The 21,316-nt window shown below is 40.4% G+C and overlaps 1 protein-coding gene across 6 annotated transcripts in view; it reads right to left on the bottom strand.

The window, feature by feature from the left end:
• FBLN2 (fibulin 2) overlaps positions 1-21,316 on the bottom strand; it is a 117,404-nt gene that overhangs the window by 6,470 nt on the left and 89,618 nt on the right. For 5 of the 6 annotated variants that reach the window (XM_067002854.1, XM_048046172.2, XM_048046173.2 and 2 more), the window contains exons 9-17: positions 20,273-20,413; positions 14,316-14,450; positions 12,357-12,494; positions 11,897-12,040; positions 8,200-8,328; positions 7,556-7,681; positions 6,032-6,148; positions 5,061-5,189; positions 1,041-1,164 (exon numbers count right to left, since the gene is read on the bottom strand). In XM_067002854.1, coding sequence (XP_066858955.1) covers positions 1,041-1,164; positions 5,061-5,189; positions 6,032-6,148; positions 7,556-7,681; positions 8,200-8,328; positions 11,897-12,040; positions 12,357-12,494; positions 14,316-14,450; positions 20,273-20,413 — 1,183 coding nt within the window. The remainder of the gene's footprint in view (positions 1-1,040; positions 1,165-5,060; positions 5,190-6,031; positions 6,149-7,555; positions 7,682-8,199; positions 8,329-11,896; positions 12,041-12,356; positions 12,495-14,315; positions 14,451-20,272; positions 20,414-21,316) is intronic. The other variant, XM_067002855.1, reaches the window with a different exon arrangement.

The following is a 21,316-nucleotide window of genomic DNA, read 5'->3' as shown; positions in this document are numbered from 1 at the left end:
TGTGCTAAACAAAGAGGAGCACCAAACTTCAGCTGTGTAATTACCATTTGCTTGTTCTGCTTTTACAGTGCCCATAAAGCATTGGTAAATGATACAATTGTCAGAGTACAACAGTGGAAGACAATGATCATGGACAGGGATAGATGTGTTGGGAAGCTCCACAGCAAGAAAAGAGCCAGAGTCATGCTGCAAGCAGCACAGAGCTTGTCTGTGATTCATCATTGACAGCACAAGCTTGGGACAGTGCTCCAGGAAAACCAAAACAAGGGTATGGAAAGCAAGCTCCTCAAGAAAAGCTTCTAATTCTATAAGGCAGGAAAAATATGTTTTAAGTCATAAAGCAACTGTGATTTCCTACGGTGAATACAGCTTTGCACTTTTGAAGAAAGGAGATTCTCTCCATGCTCCTCCATATTTCTGTCTCTCTTGCAATTCAGTATTATTTCCCCCTTCCGAAACTCAAGATTACTTTTCAACTTTCCTCCGGTTTTCCAAAGTGCTGGCAGCCATTGAGACAGGGAGATTTTGGGGCCCCGAGACCTCTCAATGGTTTAGGAACTGGGTGCTACTAGGTACAATGTTTCTGGAACCTGTCAAGCTTCTTATCCTGCTCCCCTTCAATATTTCAACCATCCCTGAGGAAATGCAATTTGGATATTCAACAGGGAACCCTAAAACCACTACAAGAGTGGTGCACTGCGCAGCCTAGCAGTTACTGCAATAATATAAGTGACAGGGATTATTTTTTTTAAACTTAAATGTAAACAGAGTCCTTTTAGAGCTGTGGCAAACTTGGGAAAGCATGACTGAAGCTCCGGTGACTGCTGTTACAGCAGCTGGAGAGCAAAGAGAGGTCCTAGGGTTTGGAAGAAGAGGGAAAAATGGACAGAAACTCTGTATTTGGAAAGTCTTGTTGCTCCAGGTACCAAAGCAACTTGCTGCAGCTCTAAGCACGTACAACCACCCCCAAGGTAAAGCACTACATAACAGACCACAGCCAGGGGACACGGCTGCTCACTTTGCTGCACCCCGGTACTTACATGTCAGACACTTTTCTGTAGTTGGAAGGGCACTCGAAGGACAGGCAGCGGAAGCTGCCCTGGATGTTATAGCAAGACTCTGCAGCTGAACAGTTATGAGTTCCTATTGCACATTCATCGATATCTAACAAGAAGAAATCCAAGGGAAAAGATAGGGTAAGTAATCACAACTTGTGGGCTGCAATATATCTTCTGTGGAAAAAAATTTCCTTCCTTGACATTATCAGTTAATAGAAGCTGACAGTACCATTCAGTGTTGTATGCAATAAACAAGGGAGTCCACTCTTCTTTGTGAGCAGCGTGTGATCCTTTCCATGCTTTGGGACAGAGCTTCCCTTGCGTGGCAGAGGCTGTGGCCAGCTGCAGCCACCCATGGCATGGCCAGGGCTGGCCTTCTGCCACAGGGGAGGTTTGTTTCTTTACATGTGCTTTGCAAATGTTTCCACACTCCTTACAACCTAGCTATTCTCATTCCAGACACTTCTGATGCAACACAGGGTTTAACTTTCAGTGGAGAATAAGCATCAGAAGGATAAAAGTTCTTAAAACCCAAGATCATCCTGTCTTGCAGCTTCCCTCTGCAATAAAACAAAACATTGAAGGTTCAAAACAAACATGAACATCTAAGACAGAACTGTCGAACTGTCTGTGTTGTTATTTTCTCTCTTGCTCCTGATGTGTCAGAGATCTGTCATTAGGAATATTATAAGCTAGGCTGAAAGGGAACAGAATAATAACCAGATAGAGGCAGTCTGAGACAGAGGAAACCTAAACTCCTCAGACCACCCCGCAGCTGCTGTCCACCCCGCAGCTGCTGTGTAAGATTTCCTCAGCAATTCCGACGGAAGATAGTTTTTAAACAGTTTCCTGAAAGTGATTGGCCAATTTTTCCAGCTTCACAGGTCAGTGGTAGTCCCTGAACCACAGTTCCTTGCCTAGGGCTATGTCTTGCAAGGTGTTTCTAAACAACGCTCGTATGTTGTTCAGTGTGCGAGCACAGCGCACGTGCGGTAAGTCAGTAGCTGGGAAAGCAGCTAAGTGGTCTCACATGGCAGAGCTCTGCATGGACCTGTGCACACTGCAGGCACTGTGTGTGAGCACCGAGGACAGTCCTTGATGAAAGGGCACTGCTATAAACCCCTCACGCACTGCCTAGTGTATGTGTGACTGCAATGGATCCTCCTTCATGGAGGAGGTTGTACAATGCCCGCACACCCTGCTCAAACAAACATTCCCCAGATTACCCAGCCTGCAGGAGGGGACACCCCTCCCCAAAGGGATCCCATATAACGGACCGGGGAGGGACACCCTATGTCTGCCTACACGTTTGCCATTCACAGCCTATTGTTATGCTAAGTTATAAGTGATAAGTTATCCCTCAGGAATAAACAAATGCCATCAGAACATAACTGACTGGTGTTAAAAGCAAACTGGAGTTTCTCACTGACTTTGAGAGTTGATAAAGCTGGGCTATGTCAGCAGAAGGATTTATCCACGCATGGAGGTTGCTCTGGATTGAAGCAGGGGGCAAATACAAACCAAAGTAACTACTGCTGTACAGCTACATAATCCAGGAGACCTAAGCTCCACCAGCCTGACTATTACGAAATATAGGAACTTAAGAACAACATGTTAGAACAAGTCACATTAAAAATATATATATATATAGAAGTATGTCCCCATTATAAGTCAAGTTGCAGAAGGCAACAAAGAATATTTAAAGCTCAAAGACACTTAATGGCCTGGAGCATAAGTGTGGTTACCTAAATAACACATATGCACAAGCCCAAGCCATGGACCTTAAAATGCTGAAAACCAGATGCAATAACAAGAATCCAGCTTGAGCAGAAAATATTGGCAAAGACCTCACAGTCACATTGTGTACTCCCAAATGTCTAGACTATGCACGGAGGCTTTAAAATGAAATAAATGCTAACAGACAAACTACGTGAACTGTGTAGGACTCCGCAGTTCTGCCAGTTGTCACAGAAGAGACAGACTCTTTGGAGGAAAACTATAACTTCCCTCTGCCTCCATTCCCCTGGGATGAGAACTGATCTCATACACTGCACTGACTGGTTTAAAAGTTTTGCAAAGAAAAGTATACAATAGGAAGTAAGAGAGAATCAAAGTAAATTAAATCCCTTGCTGGTTCTCAGAAGTGCCCCTAGGTGAAAAGAAAATTTCTTCCATATTGCAGTCATTGTCATGAAAACACTCACTTCACCAGTTTGGCTCTGCTGCAAAATACTATACACAGTTTCTCCAAAAAGATCCATATGTTGAGACTGTTATGAGATTCAGCTCATTCATCTGAAAAAGGGGTCCAAAGAACATACCACCCATAACTCCTCAGAACCAGTCAGATGATGAGCAAGTGAGGCCAAATCTTCACCTGGTGGAAACCAGTATAATCTTCTTGAGTTTAGTCCAGCTGACATCAGCTCAGGCTGTTTCTCTGAGCATGTGTTCAGAAGACCTCTTTTTCAGAAGACCTTCTTCTTTTTCAGAAGAAAAAAAAAGAGGGGGGGCCACATACCCAAGGGGTTACTTCCAAGGCCTGTTGAAATGCCAGCTTACCCAGCCATCCACAGAGCTGCTACACATCTGCTAAGTTCTGCAAGTAAGCCGACTTCACCCTCTAAGGAGGGTGCATGTATCAGATGGTATAGGATCTTTGAAAAGTTTTTGCAAGCATTACCATATAACTCTCTTAGCAGGGCTAGTCTATACAATAGAAGCCATTTGCACAAAGGGTGAGCATGCAGTGAAGATTTCACATGACAGACAATGCAAGTGCAATCCCTAGGTCCATGTGGCAAACATTTTTCTTTCACCTCTAGCACTTGGAGCACCCTGGGTACCTCCAGCTCAGGAGAGCTGTGCTGGCAGATTAATGCAGTGACTCACACTGTTAACTCTGGAAGACATCCTCATCTCAAATCTCAGTGCTGGCAGAGATGGCAACTAACCTGCCAGCACTCAAAATTAACAGTAAAAAAAATACAGGAAAGTTATAGCTGCAGGTTTTCTAAAGGTGACTTTTACATAAGGATTTAAATGCACGTGGGTACATCTGGAGTTGGATTCTGAAGTCATACTCAAAAACATATTAAAAAAAAAAAGCCTGGAAAGATTCTCATTGTCATTTAGTTTAATTCTCTGCTCCAAAGGCAGGATCAAGTATGCTTATGCCATTCATGATTCACACAGTGCAAATTCACTGCAGTTACCACTAAGAAGAGAATTTAAGCATAGGAGAATAGGAGATACCTAACCAAAAGTTACATGAAGGGTTCCTGAAAAACTAAGAGCAGGAAATGCCTGGTAGTTAGTGTAACCGACTGCAGGAATGCATGTAGAGTACATAAAGGTAATCAGATCTTCAATCATCATTACACAGTGCATCCTCTGGAAATGGGGATTTTTACTTCAAAACCAGACAGCTGCATACCAGATGAAAAACACGAGGCACCCAGAATACGTTTCTATAATCCTGGAGAAAAGGGGTGTGTGGGAGGAGGATACATGTCATTTACACTAACATCTATGAATACCAACATATTTAAGCCTATGTGGCAGACTTCTGAATGTTCCAATCCCCATTACAGCTCCTGCATTCTCTTTCCTAGTTTTCTGGGGCAGGAAACTGCAACTTTTAATGAAGCCACAGATTTGAACATCTGGCACCTCTAAATAAACAGATCTGATGAGCCAAGGTGCACATACAGCCTGTGCAAGCAATCAGATGCCCCTGTTTGGATGATGAAGGGAGCTCCCTTAGGAACGCACTTAAACAATCAGCTCACATCTATAGCCACCTCACTACTTTTTTCTAACATGGGGAAAAAAAAAAGACATTGTAGATACCAATATCTGTCAATTTTGTCAAATACTGGCTTTTTAACAATGACTAATATCCAAAATGGAGACTTGATTGAGTAATTGTAATGTCTTAGATCATTCCAAGGATTAAACCTTCATGACATAATGCTTTCAGTTCATCAAGCTCCTCATTACCTCGACAGGTTCTTCCATTTGCTGCCATGGTATATCCCTGCTCAGGACAAGCACACTGATAACTACCAGGAACATTCACACAGCGGAAAGTACAAAGAATGCCTGCACTCTGCGTGCACTCATCGATATCTGGAAAACAAACAAACAACAACAACAAAAAACACCACAATTACAAACATATGGAGGAAAAAAAAAAAAAGAAAACCAGTCATCTCAAAAGTGAGGCTGTAGAACACCAGGAAGTTCTTATATGGCAAATGTATAAAATAAACTTAAACATTTATAAAATATTCTTAAAGAATGCAACCATGAAGGTTTGATATTGGTCTAGGACAGCTGATCGTGCTTTCTGAAATGTTGAACATGAGTGCTTCATGGACTCACGGAACAGCACAGTAAGTCTCGGCACATCTGGGTTTGAAAATCTCATTGTGGTACCTCTGAAATTCTTCCTCTAGGATTGCTTGGGGAGCTGCCTTGTGCTTGGAAGAACATGGGTTTCTTCACCATTTCTTGAACAGAGACTCTCCAAAGTATGTGTCAGTATTGGTAACTTTAAGAGGAAAAGGTAAAACCCTTCCTGCCTCCATTCTGATCACTCTGCAACCCACCATCAGCAGAAGTCAGAGCAAGCCCTCACCCAACCTCAACTGAATTTAAGTTTTAGCCATTGCAGTATAAATAAATATCTCTTCCCTCCTAACTTTTTCAGTCATTAGCTGTAGCCCCATGAATCAGTAGTGTCACTGGTTGTATGGTCACACAGACTTCTTCCAGACCCAAGCAGGCATGAAAATGAACTGAATTTTCCAATAGCTAGAGTTCTCTTTTGCTTTCTCTGCAGCGGGGTGTAACTCACAATCATCCTCAGGCATCACCTGTGCAGCACAGATGCTGTGGAAATTTGGACGGCACTTACTGTTAAAGAGTGTGCACATACTTAACTTGGCCTGACAAAGCAGCAGCCTTACCTTTACAAGAATGACCATCTTCTGCTAGCTGGAAACCTTGCCTGCAGTAACACTGGTAGGAACCATAAACATTGGCACACTCCTGGCTGCAGGGACTTGCATCGCATTCATTCACATCTGTATCCAAAAACAAAGGTACAGAAATTGCTGCAACAGTTCAGAACAGAATCTTCCACTATTTCTTGCCCCTAAGATCAGCTATTAGATCCTTCTGGACGTTGTGGATAAGGATGGGTTAATTTGTCCCCCAAAGATGTCTCTACTCCCTAGGCAGGATGCCAAGAAGCATGAGGATGTGTATTCCACCTAAATTTCATTTCTATATATGCCAATGTAAACATATATATGCATACAAACATTTGTTTCAGACTTTATATGTTACAGTTAATTAAAAATCTGTAACCATTGCCTAAAAAATCATGGAAAACTTCAGAAAATTCCATTCAATTCAAAATCTAGTTTTTCTTTCAAGTTTTGTCACTAATAAGATTCATTTTTATTAAAATTTGAATGAAAAGTCTCCTATTTCAACTTTATTATATTTTCTTCTTCTCTCATATGGAAGGAAAGGAAAAAGTATATGAGTGAAAGGAAGAAAGAGGAGAAGCAAAGATGAAATAATGGAAGCTTTGTTCTAGCTGAAATATTTTAAATGAGATCCAAAAGCTCCTAGAGCATTTTTGGTTGTTTAAATCACAACAAAAGTGACTGCAGAACAAAATATGTGCCACTATAATATTTTGATTGCTGCACACTCTATATGTTTTAAAAACAATAATTTACATCAGCTTCAAAATTTTGATAAAAGAAGATAAAAAAGAAGACTAAGAGAGATTTTCATTGCAGTGAGAGCTGATTAAGTTGTAAACATTGTAAACGTCCAAACCACATATATTGGAAGGCTTCTCATAAGAGATGCTCTTTAACTCCAGGAGAGTATCTCAGCACACATTAAAACCACAATGCCCTCTGCTCTTTATACTTCAGTACTTTCCAAAGTCCAATTACCTAAACAAACCATCTGACATAACTTCTAAATGGTGACTGTGCTGGGGAAGGCACAGCTGCTCAAAAGCAGAGGTTGAACATTAACAGCCAATCACTTAGCTGTTTTATTGAGAAAACATGGAAGCTAAAGAGACTACTGCTATAAATAAGTCGACAGTAAAAAGAAGACAGGGAGAAGGAAAAGGTGCCCAGAATGCATCTTTGTGTCTTAACCTAGTAATAATGCACTGACACTTAATCAGCTGTGTGGACCCGGCAGCTTTGCCCACCACTGGGGGAACACACACTGCTTGCGTGGGAGTGATGGGGAAGCCTTTCAGGTGCATTGCTGACTGGGTGAGTACAAGGCACTAGGATTTGACAACTCTTATCTGACAGTCTGAATGTTTAATTCAGCACCTACAAATTTCAGCATGCATACATCATGGGCTTACTGTACTTGTATTTCACCTCAACTTCTCTAGAGTTCCTTAATTTAGAGTGCAAATACTTCTTCATGGAAAACATGTCTCGTACCTTCACAGTGCTTCCCATCATAAGACAGGCGGAAACCAGAAGAACAAGTGCAATGGTAGGACCCAGGGGTGTTCTCACATGTGTGCTGACACAGGCGTCCAGGGTAATTCCAGCACTCATTTATATCTGCCAGGATAACAAGTGAATCACCTCATAAACAAAAGCATCAAAGGAGATGCAGGACGGTATTTTTAAGAAGTGTCAGAGATTGACTTGCAGAGCATGAAATGCTGCAACCTCAGGTTTTATGCTGTCTGCCTTTGAGCTCTAATTGGTGTATAGTAGTGATAAAATACAAAATCCTGTATCATGGTCTCTTATGAAGAAAGTTGTGAAGACTTCAGAAAGATAAATTTCCACAGCAGGAGAAGCGTAACCTATAGGAAAATATTTTGCAGTTGACTTTAATCGATAACCTGCAGCCAAACTAAACCCAAGGACACTTGGTCCATACTCATAGCACAGAGTGGCAGAGCTCTAAGTGGCTGGTTGACTGAACGACGGCTTTTTGGAGGTGATTCCATTATCTTCTGAGACACCGCATTGCAGAACTAATAACTGCACACTACAATAGTGCTAAATACTGCCTTGAGGTCCAAGGCTCAATCAATCAGTCGTTTCATCTGATCTTGTGCCTTACATACCAATGCAGGTTCTGCTGAATGCATCATACTGATAGCCCATCTTGCAGTCACAGCGATAAGCCCCAGGAAGATTATGACAAATCTGTCCTTCACCGCAACGGTGTACACCAGTTTGACATTCATCCACATCTATAGAACCAGAGGGAGCAATTAGTTTAAATACTGTTTTAAAAAAATAATTAAATAAATAAACACCTCAGTAACAGGAACAGAAACTGTTAGGGTTATCCATTGGACAGAGCAGATAGAATATCAGTTTTTCTCACTCTGCTATTCTGAGTCAGCTTTACATACCTCTGAGTTAAACTTCTGAAAAGCAATAAATTATTTTAAAGTGAAAATGACAACTTGAAATGCAATGGAGCTTTCCAACATATTCTGCATTTCAATATAAACACATTTTGATTCTGATCAAACCATGACATTTAAACACCCTATTCTGATGTTCTTCCATTGTGTGAGTCACTGCAAGCCTTTTAAAGCAAAACAAGAACTAGCCAGAAATTCTGCTCATCCCTTGAACTAAAGCAATTGCTATTTTCATCTCCAGCTGCCCTTTCAATGCTGCTTCTGCTGTCTACCTTTTGCTCTTTCCCACTGTTGATCTTTTTTCTTTTCTCAATCAACTCACATTTTTATATTCCTCATGGTCTCTCATCTGAAATCCAATACCAACAAATTCGTTGCTCCTCCACTCACATGCACCACCTCCATCCTCATTTTACAAATCCTCAGATGAAGATGAGAGCTTTCAATACAGGCTGATTTACGGGACTTGCAACATGACTAAATAGCTCATCAGTATTTAACAAATCCCTGTTACCATCTATGACAAGCATCAAAAAATCTGATTAACCCGCAGAAACTTGTATTTCTTTGAGCACTAAGTGCTGCCATTTCCTAAGCCACCAGATGCTGCTTTCTTCCTGTTATCGACATCTTCAACTACCTTGACAATCCAAGCCCCTGTTCATGTCCAATTAATTAGGATGGCAGTCTAAAGCTGGGGGGTTCTCCTTTCAGCAGTGCTTTCAGTCGCTGCCCTATTTGAAGCCATAAATTCAAACTCTATTTCATTTCAAAGGGTTCCTGGGTGGCTCCACATCAAGCAACAGCCTTGGAGAATGCTCAGGAAAGCGGTCACTTGCTGAGTAAAAGGCAGAGAAATGGAAGCAAGTTACTTATCACAGACACTTGGATTTGGAGAATTGAGGACTAACAACCCCGGTGAGAGGTGCAGACAAATATTTTCTTCCATACTTCGGCAGAGATTCCTCCCAATGCAGTCCCTGCTGGCACTGGGGTTAGTGATCGCAGGGATGCCACTCGCCCAGCAAGGGATTCCTGACAGGCTCACAGATGTCTGCTGACACACTGTCCTCCCATTTTCTTCTAAGAGCAAAGGTAGCATCGAACCAATGAAGTTTTAAAATGCAGATACACATCTGTAAATTGTTTTATTTGCAATCAATTCATATGTGCAACCATTTCATGAGTTTGTCCAAAATTATATATTCCATTGCTTTCAGCCTTTGATTAGTTCTCACATATTATCTCATCAGGATCACACTAAATTTCATGAAAGTTACAGTATTTTTCAGTTAAATGTAAGAGGTAGGTTTTTAGTAACCATACAAGTTTAGCTGTGCTGAAGAAGCACGTCACAGAATCACAGAATTAGAGGATTCATCTCTCTTCAAAATGTTCGTTCTTTCTGATTCAGTAAATGAGTTACTAAAAAACTACCTCAAACTGACTCAAGAATCTAACCACTGTAATGCCCTGAAGAAAAGAGTTTTTAGCATAGAGAGGGGAAGGTAGGACTGCATCTTTTTCTTTTTCTTCTCCATGCTCTCCACCTACTCAAAGAAAGTCACAGCAAGAAATGCCAAAAGACGCAGACTTCACACAAAGCACACACAGCAGAGATCACCAATCAACATTAAACATTAGCTTCCCAAACTCAAACAGTGTCATTATACTGGCTCCTTAAAAGCATTGTCCATCATATAAATTCAAGACAGTAATTGCATTGCATTGAGTTACCTCATCATGCCTTAAACATATCAATGCTGTATGAATAATGGCAGTCTCCTCCTCTGTCACATATATACACACAGTCACTCTCATCGTGAGACCAACTGATAAAGAAAGCTGGTTCATTCTATAAATAACCAGTTCAAAATTTAGGAAGATAATTTGCTCCAGTCATTAACAGGGCTTAAAAGCAAAGGCTGTTGGCACTGCAGCCAGGACTTCTGAGCTGCTCAGTGATGGCTCCTGACTTGTGAGGGGTTAAAAAAAAAAAAAAAAAGGCAGCATTTATGGAGATGCTGGAATGGTGGTAACCAAAAAAACACTTCAGGCTCACCAGGCTTGGTGGCACAAATTTACCTCGTCCTTTTGATTTTGCTGAAACAGGCCTGATCAAAGTCAGCTGAAGAAATGTCTCTATACAACAGCTGAGATGGACAGGTCTTTTGGACCTTCCTTTTGTAACAGCCAGAATATTTCAGGCTGCTATATAAGACAGCAAATGAGACTGCACTACTTTGTCCTAAGTTTAGGAAACAACCCTCTGGAACTATATTAGGAAGGTTTCTCAATTTCTTCAGCTACATGCAAACTGTCCCTGTCTTCTGCTGCTTCCAAATCTTCCCCACTTTCTCACTGGCAAAGGATAGCCTGGAGAGCCCTGGGAGAAAAATCACGATGGACAGCAGAGACCAAAAAGTAGAAAGTGGAAGCTTTTTTGACTGGAGTCTTCTGTCTACACCACTAGTTTTGCCTGCAGGTCAATAGTTGTGATCAAATTAAGACAGCCTCAAACATGGCTTCCTCCACCATCACAAAAACATATTTATTTTCTACCCTTCCTTTTATTCAATGGGAACTTAAGTAGAAATCTTTAGGATATCATCACTAGCAGAAGTGCTGATTTGCCATGTCTTTATTTTTCCAGCTCTCACTTTATGATTTCCTACCCCATGTAACACAGGACAAAGGGAATTCAAAAATACATAGCCAGCCTTACCAAGGATCAAGCTTTCAGTTCCCATGTGCCTAGTGGGCTCGTTCATGGAACAAATGTTAATAAGACATGAAATCTGCTATTCTGAGTCAGTAACTCCATATATACATTGGAACAAATACAAACCAGTATTGAGATGCATACCAGCCTATGTGACTATTTCAAGATTCTTTTCACAAAGAAAATGAGAATTTATCCTAAATGTGCACAACTGGATGTGAAAGGGAAACACCATTTATAGTGCTACAAAGAACATCTATTTATTGCTACCCCTGCGAGTCCACAAATTCAATGTTTCCAATTTGCTGCCTCCCACAGATTCAGATCATATTGCTTACAGTGAGATACTGTACAAAACAGCAAAGGATCATGATTTTGACTGACAGCATGAGATTAAAAAGTAACTAAATTACATTCACTCCAGAAGGGAAGTCAGTAAATCCCATATGCAGTCAAAAGCAATGTCACCCAGTGTACCCAGAGGAACTCCTTGCAACAGTGAACCATCCTGGAGTGCAAACAAATCATTGAACTGCTTGGACAGCAAATTCCCATACCTCAACTAAATTTATGAAGCTGGAGGTAACTCAGAACAGTTATTTTAGAACTGAAATGTACTTTTTCCTCTAGGAAGGCACCCTAGTAGAGACTGAAGCCTGAGCTTACCGACGCATCGTGTTCCCTCCTCATTGGAATGGTAGCCTCTGCTGCACGTCAGTGTGTTCCTTTGGCAGGTGTAAGATCCAACGGTATTGATGCAGTTGAATCCTGGTTTACATGGCTCAGGGAGAGATGTGCATTCATTAATATCTAGTGAAAAGAAATGAATTAGAATAGTGAGAGAAGCTATTTAACCCTTCTGGTCTGTTTTGAGCTCTCACTTCTTTTTCTTCATTTTAATTTATCATTTTCCAAAGATAAAAGCTGATAAAGGTCTGCTATGGTACCAGTTTCAAATTCGTTACACACATCTTTAAAAGAGCAGCAACGTTTAAATTAAGTTCACAGCAGGACTTAAGGAAAATTACATGTGGTCAATGCAATTTTAGCCTTGGACAGTCTAAAAGAAACAGGTGTTGGCCAGTACTGCTGCACATATTACAAACATATTGCCGGTCACACTTACCAACACAGTTTCCCTCAGGGTCTTGTAAAAATCCATCCATGCAACGTTGCTTTGACTCACAGTAAAATGATCCTTCTGTATTCTGACAAACGAAGTTCACTTTACAACTGTGAGTTCCTCTCTCGCATTCATCAATATCTGTTAATCACATCAAAACACCAACTTGTGACTAGTTAAACTGTCATTGCCAATAGTCATACTGACTAGTTTAGAGCTTCTTCTCTCAGAAACAAAGCGTCACTTAAATGAGAACCCAAAATTGCCTTTAGGAAATCTGAGGTTTGGGTGTGTTTGCTCTTGAATGCCCACTTCAGCACAGGCTTCAGAACGTGGCAGGTTGTCCTGCCACAAGTCTGAGCCCTACTGCTGTGCTCACAGCACCTCCTGCAACCACAGATCCTGAAACATCTGCAGTTTTAAAATCCTAAAGGCACAAATTGAAACAAGAAATAAGGGTGTACAAAATGTATACTAGACTATTTCAAAAGCAAAATAGTCTCTTGTACCTTATGTACCACAAGAATTCTAGGTATAAACTGGCCTACTCTGAAGTTGATAATAAAAGGGAACCTCACTTGAGCGGGGCTGGGATTTCACTTTGTGCACAGGCATACATGTATACCTATATGCACTTAAGTACACAGAACAAACACCATCCAACTCTGAAAAGTATTTTGGAAAAACAAAAAAAGAATGCAAGGTAGCAGTATTAATAACAAATTTCACTTTTCTTCCTTGCACTGCAGCCAGAGCTCAAGACAGCTTTCTCATTTTTGTTATGTATATGAACTTCTATAATTATGGTCACCAACGTAATGGCTACTTTCTAGGTACGCTGAAAACACTTCCTTTTTTAAGGAAAAGGCTTCAAACTCATAAAGCTTCGAAGTTATAAATTTAGTTTCAGACTTATAAATCTACACCCAACTGATCTGTGCCGAGTAGCTGCACAGATCAGCTGCTATTGAGGCATTGCTTCAATTTCCCAATTGAAGAAGCCCCACCTAAGATCAGACGTCAGCTATGAACATGTCCGACGGTATCATGAACATTTAGTCTTGTATGTCATTAATTATAAGGCTACTTGAAAAAAAAATGGTAAATTTTAAAATCTAACTTAACTCTAAGATTAGAAAGCCATTTAGATTGTTAATAAATGGTAGAAATGCCAGAAGACAACTTTCACAGACAGCCTCTTTAAGTAATCCAAGGTTTACTCATGACAGCTGTATGGAAAGCAAGATTTCAGGTTATTTCTATTTTATAACCTTATGCTACATGTCAAGAGCTCTTCCTTGGGCATCTCTTACTCCAGCTGTCAGGAAGCTCTTTTTAGTATAAGATTTAGCAGCAAATACCTCTGGCTTTTGCCCTGAAAGGCAGGGCATGCATCTCTTGCGTGCACACACGCTGCAGAGCAGCTTCTGCTAAGCTGTCACTGCTGGGGCTCACTTCTCTATCAGAGCCCTACACAGACCAAGAAGGGGGAGGTGACAAATAGCTTCTTAACCCCGTGACCATTCCAAATGTAAATAAATGCGGACAGACATCCTAAACACAGGAAAGACCAGACTGAGGCAGCCCCCTGATCCATGCAGGCTGTGTTTCAGTCTCCAGCAGCACACAGGATCAGCCCCTTCAGAGGGAAGCAGAGCTGCCCAGGCCAGCATAACAGGAATTCCTCCATCAGCGAGATCTTACCCTACCCCCTTAAAAACAGGGCAAATCCTAATTCACAAGGTTTCATATATTTTCTAAATTATTTATAGTTATTTTTGGAAATTATTTCAAATAAATGAATGTACTGAAGGGGCTTATGGAGCCAAATGTTTCCACAATGTTCAGCCTCTTTTAGTTCAATCCTCATATCACAGACCAGCAAAAATAAAATGTTTTGTAATCCCTTTCCTTTCCTTCCTGATAACAGCAATTGCATCAGCTGAAAAACACTTGTCTTACCAACACATTCTCCATCCTTAAGTTCATAACCTGGCTGACAGCTCAATTCCTGGAGACATTTAAATGATCCCATCGTGTTGACGCAGTGTTCCCTCCGCTGGCAGGTGTGTGTATCTGTTACGCATTCATTAATGTCTACAAGAAACAGTTAAACAATTCAGTGCCTCATATTTATGAAGAAGTCTGCCTCTTCTTGCTCTCTTTTGGAAGGAATCAAAAGCTCAAGTGAAACCGTTTCTTCCAAAAGATATTTGATACAGACTTCGCTACAGTGTTCAGATGAAAGATGTTTTATTTCAGCACCTTTTGTTAATGCCGAGTGACTCGAGAGACACAAATCACAGAGAGATTTCCTCCCACCCCGACCCCTCCCCAAATGTGCAGTGCATGGTGCAGGACAAGGGACGGACAGAACTGATGAAATGCAGCAGTGGGCAGAGGGATGATAATCAGCTTCCCATTTACCGGATAGAAACCTCCTGGATAACTGAGTGAGAAAATGATTCATGCTCATTGCTCGTTACCAGGTTTTCCTAGCTTGGGCTACGTATCAGTCCTGCTGCTTCTTGCCAGATAGACAGGAGCCGCTGGTGTGGAACTGCTGAAGAGATAGGTACTGAAACTGCCTGCCCCACTGCAGGTGGAGCCACGGACTATACTTATTTCCTAAGGAATAACAGCATTACAACCGGGTACGCAAGAAAATAGGGAGAGAGAAACCCTGAATGCTCAGTTAAGTTTGTAAATTTGTATTTACATCTTTTAAGAGATCTAATTTCAGCAGGTAGAGCACTGAAAAAGTTATTTAAAAAATCACTTAAATACCAGATCGTGGAATGTAGGACATATTTTTGGAAAAAAAAAAAAGCCACACATAGGCTCAGATAAAATCATTTCAAATTCAGATTTTGCTTAATAATGAAAGCAAGGGATGGCATGATGAGCAAATACAAACAACAAAAATAAGCGGAGCTTTGGAAGAGAAACTTTCTTTCCATTCCACACAAAATCCGACACTTCCACAGATCTGGATAAAGCTAAGATGTATTTCTCGAACAAACAAAAGCCACATGTGACCATAACCACTACCAATATCTGGCTTCTCTGCACATGAAGCTGTTTTCACATCACACAATAAAGCAAGTGTTGTTTAAATAAGATTCTTGTTTTGGCTGTAGAACATAATTCCCAGATAAGCACATCAGAGATATTACTTCCCCCTGCAGAGTATGAAAACAGGAAAAGCCCCTTTAAAAGCTTTTCGTCTTCAAAAATGTGTCAGCTTTTTCTCTGCCAAACAGATGAAGAGGAGCACCAAGACATTTCTGTTCCTGCTGAAGTCAGCTAACTGGTGACATGCACTGAGTTTTGTAAGGCCAGCATGTCAACTTGGTGCCCATTCACTTTTCATTTGTAGGGTTGATTTTTGGTTTTGTGTCAATTTGGTTTTTGGTTTCGTTAGCTACTGCTATTCTTCACATGCTGTGCACTTGGTTTCCAAAGTCACCTAATCAATCCACGGCAGGGTCACTGCTGTCAGCTGGATAACTTTCTGCCTGTCCCGCAGGGTATTTGTGCACTTCCACGGAGAGGCAAGTATTTGCCCATTCTAAAGCTTTTGCAGGGTTATGTCTTCCTAATGCTCATCCAGCCTCCCAGTTTCTACACATTAGCATGAAGCATAGACACCAGTATTCTCCTAACTGGCCTTGGGGAAAAAACAAAATCAAAAAACCTCACGTGTTGGGAGAAGAACATGAGCTGCTGGGAATCTCTCTCACCTAACTAGATCTAGTTCTTAAATAAATTTGAGATACTTAAAAAAAAAAAGACAAAAATGGCTGTGAATAGCCACTTAACAACATACAAATTAGTGCAAGCCTTTCCAATGATTTAAGAGGCTATACAACAGATCTGCAATTATTATCTTTTCTTGCAAACCACAAAGGGCCTTCTCATATAAACAAATTGTCAGCACTACACTGCATCGTATGAACTTAAGCCACTTTAGTATATCAAAAGAGCCACTAGGAGGAAAGCATATTTGTCTGCAATACAACTTAAGTACTGTAGGAAGTATTCCACCTGAATAGAAGGTGCAAAGAGGTAAAAAGAGGATTAAGACTTCACAGGAAAAAATATATATATAATTTAATGGTTTTGGTTATATTTTTTATTCTATTTCCAAAATTCTAAGTACTTGAAAAAAATAAGTGCAGCTGGCCAGAAAGCATTTTAGGAAATTAAAATTATAGAAACTAAAAGATTGCATGCCAGATCTTTGCTTTCAATGAAAGGTTTGTGCACAAGTGATACACTGACAATCGCTAACGCCTAACGTTTGTAACACTGGCTGAGATGCAAGGCTCGGCCCTGCCCAATGTTAGGGCATGAACCTCCATTTCTGATATTGGACTGATCAGCAGACCACCACTGCTTCCTTTTCCTTGTTATTAAACACACATGCCAATTTTTGGTCCACCCCCCTTTTTTCTTTTTTCTTCTTTTTTCTTTTTTCTTTTTGAGTAGCTTCCCAAATGGTTATGCCACAAAAGGGGATCTCAGAAGAACTGCAGCACCTTTCCCACACGTTCCTGTCAGCCCATGCTGCTGCTGTCACTATCAATGCCTATCACAAAACTGCGCACTCAGCATCAGGGTAGGAAAAGGCATCTCTGGCAATTACAGCCACAATTGGTGCTGGGGCAGGTACACGAGCGCCTGAAGTGGCTCCGTTCAGCCAGGATGCTCCTAGTATCATTTTGCTCTACCATCACGGCACAAGGTAGAGGGGAGCAAGGACGGAACACATTTTGTTAAGGCCTTTTGTCCTCCCTACTGATTACCCATAAAATCAAGAGTGTCCATAACCTGTCTGCCTTCAGTACTGGAAACCAACTCAACAAGTCAATCAGATGATTGACAGAACACTATGGAAAACAAAAATATTTCCAGTTTAAAGCAAAGTTAATGGTCAACATTGGACCAACTGCTGTCTTCACCCAACACAGTTAAAACTGAGATAGGGTGAGATTTTATTTATAAAAACAGGAAAGGAGGAAAAATAATTTAGTAATATATTAAAAACAAGTCCAAAAGTTAATTTTGGAGAAATACTAGGGCTACATGTGTGGCAACAACATTCCACACTTTGTGTCAGTAAAAACCAGAATGAAATTTAATCACGTAACACTTCTTTTTTCCTGGAATTGTTGTTGCAAACATATGCGTGAACCCTGAGCATATCTGTTGTATGTAAGAAACTGACATTTTTGCAAAGGAATATCAACATTTACCTACTGCCATTTCTTCAACACATGCTTCTACATACAAGTAATAGTTTTGCACTTTTTTTTTTTTTTTTTTTTTACACAAATGTGAAACGCAGACCTTTTTGGTTCTGCATCTGTAGTTGCTCATGAATTCTTTCTCTTCAAATCACTTCATGTCAATTTATTTTATGGAATACAGCTGTTTTATTTAGACCTGTTATTTTGCCACCATCTATCCTGTTTCTTAGTGGCTTTGCTGATGCACAGTCCCTGTGGTTCAGCAATAAAATGACCACTTACTGGTCACTCTGGCAGGAGGAAAAGTTTAGATGAGAACAGCAAAGAAAATAAAACAGTAGTCTCCCATCAGCATGCATGTGGGTGGTGGTAATGACTTTGCCTGAAAGTCACCAGGAAAAACAATCCAAGTTAAAAAAGACCCAACCTGGCTCTTATCTCTGGAGAACATGGAGCTTTCAGCCCTAAAGACATTTTAATATCTGTTCACAGTTACACAAAGCTAGTGTGTGCGAGCTATTTAAACAGCTGGTGACTCTTCATTGTGCATGGTTGGCTTTCAGGAATTCTGGATATCTGCTCTTGGATGCACCTGGAATTATAATCTTCCACAGTTTGACTAAAGGAAATTCAACAGATAAAAGGTTATCAGCTGTTTTGTTGTTGTGCAAGGGTTGTTCCTCCCGTCCCTAAAATATGCAAATAGCAACATAATTAAAACAACAATAATTTGCAAACAAATTACCAAAGCTTTCCTTATGGTGTTTGAGATAGAACACAAAAGCAGTTAAGCTGGAAAAGGATAACTTAGGCAAATATGGCTGCAAATGAGGCAGTTGCACAAATCAGAAACCACAGTATGCTTGTGGCTTTCCCCTTCAACAAGAAACATAGCAAAAATGTCAAATACAGCAAATGTTCTCCAGGCACCACGCACAGAGCAGGGCTGTATACGAGTAGGGAGAACAGAGGATGTATCCAACCAACAGAAGAGAAACATCAAAGTATTCTAGACTGTTTAACAAGGATACCTGTTAAAAAAAAATGCATCAGATAAATCTAGAGCTTTGTTTTTTAGTGAGGAAGAAGAGGATTTTTTAGCTTTACAAATGAGAGTTGTATCTTCCATTTTATTAGCAATGCCTTAGGCGTATCTTTCATCAATCACAATAAAACTATAAAAATAATGTCATGGGGTAGAGGACAGGAGAGGAAGAAAGTGAATAAAAGGAAGCACTTGGAATCTTCTACTGCATCTTCTGCCAAAGTTGCTTACAAACATGCATTAACTTAGTTTCAAAACACTATTGAGAGATGCAGAAAAGGACAGATATATCCCCACTGCATAGTGCAGAAAAAACAGCAAGGGATTAATGGCAAGATTTTCCAGAAGAAGAAAGCAAGGTGAGGCAGCTCCTTCAGCTGCTCACTTGCCAGACCTTATGTTCAGAAGTGCGGTACATGCTGGGGGCTCTGTGAAAGCCATGAAAGGCACCACGAAAACTGTGGCCAAGTGTAAATACTACAGTCCATCTCACAGTCTGGTATTTTAGCTGTAGAGGCTTCCTTCCTTCCAATGTTGTTCTCTCAGCCATTTCATTTAAACTAAATAACTTCATTATTTTGCATGCTCATCAGTATCTCTGATTAAAAAATAATAATCCAATTTTGACAATTTAAGGAAAACCCAGAAGACGGTAAACCAAACTTCTGCTCTAAACTATGACATTATACAAATTTCACCATGCTCCAATGCCATATGTTCTCATTACTACAATGAGATCATAGAGCTTTCAAAGATAGGAATAAAACTAAAGCTCTGATACTGCGAGATTGTGACAGTGAGAAAAATAATGTTAAAAACACTAGGAGAAGTTCAGGAATGGAAGAAGGTAAATGTATTCACCCATGACATTATAGCCCCAGCACCACTGCTTTCATTAGCGGCTGGAGGTCTCCAGGTGCTTGGTTTTTCCAGGCATTATCACATAACACTACTGCAGCTCAAGTGCCTTCCAGACTGGCCTGTAGAAAAGTACTCCAAATAGAAACTTTTTCATAAGCTCAGGCACTGGCTGCTTAAAGCAAATGAAATCCTCACAAATATGCTCGTAAAAATAGATTAGTTTCGTACAAGAAGTTAAACAGCAGGGATGATATAGCAAAATTATGATGCATCCTTGACTTTTATACAAAGAAATTTGTGCCAGAATCATCAAAGGACTGATCTGAATTTTAAAATTTCATCATTTTTTTAACAGATCTTTTCCACTGCCTCGACCTAGGCAGATTTCTTATGAACTTTTGCTGTTTTGTGATGTCTGGGGATTTGGCAGTATTGACACTGTCCAGAGAGATCAACTGCTATAATAGTCAGTTCAGTTTAACAGTCATGAGAACTGCTGTGGTCATCATACCTATGAACTTTTATGACTTTCAAGCAGTTATTTGTATCCTGAGAATGTATTGCTAGGGAAAAAGCCAAATAGCATACAACTCATGATGTTAAGTGGCTGAGCAAATGGTGAACATGTGTTTTTACTAACTCATATTGAAATGTCATATGCAAAGATGGCTAGAGAACCTTTTAGTACAAATGGTTTAAATGCATTGCAGAGCATGAAGAATTACGATGCTGTGGTGAATGGCTTATACCTATCATCTTACCAACACATTTTCTATGCCTGTTGAGTATAAAGCCCTCTGCACAGATCACTCTGTGGTTGACACAGTAGAATGATCCCAATGTGTTCACACATAATTGTCCTCTGGAACAAGCGTGAGCACCTGTGAGGCACTCATCCAAATCTATATCAACATGTTGCAACCAAAAGGGAAAAATAGAATGCTATTAGAACGATTTCTGAAATGAAACATTTCTTTCACGCTGGAGATCTCTAAACGAAGTGTCTTGGAGCTACCACATAAGCATGTGCTATAATAAATACAGTGTTACACTGAAAATACAGCTGGGATAAACCCTCAGAGATCATCTAGTCCTTGCTCACACCCCTGCACCTTTGTCATTCCAGAAGAAGCTATTCTTAAAAATAGGCAGTGACACAGGTGCAACACGCACTCTTCCCAGGAAACCTGTCCCAGTGCATAACCTTCCTTACCATCAAATACTTATTTTAACATAGATTATAAATGTCTCTTGCTGCAATTTAAACTCATTACTTCCAGTGACATTTCTGAATTTCTTCACCTCCTGCAGGAAAGTGAATGCCTTGAAATGCTCCTTTTGATTCTGACATTAATCAAATTAGCTTCCATCACACTTGAGTAAGCATTGCACAGAGAATATTTATCTGGTGATATTAAATTCCCATTTTCTTCACAGGCTATCTGGAATTCCATCAAAATGATTTGTTATTCAGTAAGATCTGAGATTAAGAGGGATGTGGATCACTTGTGAGCAATTCTGAGCATCAGAAACTTCTACTCGCATTTCACTGCTGGCTGTTGCTCCCATACTTACAAATTTCTAATAAAGGTATGTCACAAGGCATTGCTTCTTACCCCCAAAATCTTTACATTTAAAATGTATAGAATGTGAAGGATCATAATGCAGCTTCGAAATTCACTGTTCGTCATGGTGCAGGCCTGAACTTCAGTGTCAAGTGAAACGCATGGAGCTGTACCAACCCACAGTGGCACATTCTTCGTACCAGTGAAACCTCACATTTTCAAGGCAGCAGAAATGAATAA

Source organism: Anser cygnoides, chromosome 10 (assembly GCF_040182565.1).
Source record: "Anser cygnoides isolate HZ-2024a breed goose chromosome 10, Taihu_goose_T2T_genome, whole genome shotgun sequence".
In the NCBI taxonomy this organism is placed as follows: domain Eukaryota; kingdom Metazoa; phylum Chordata; class Aves; order Anseriformes; family Anatidae; genus Anser; species Anser cygnoides.
This window is presented reverse-complemented; position numbering and strand designations above follow the sequence as displayed.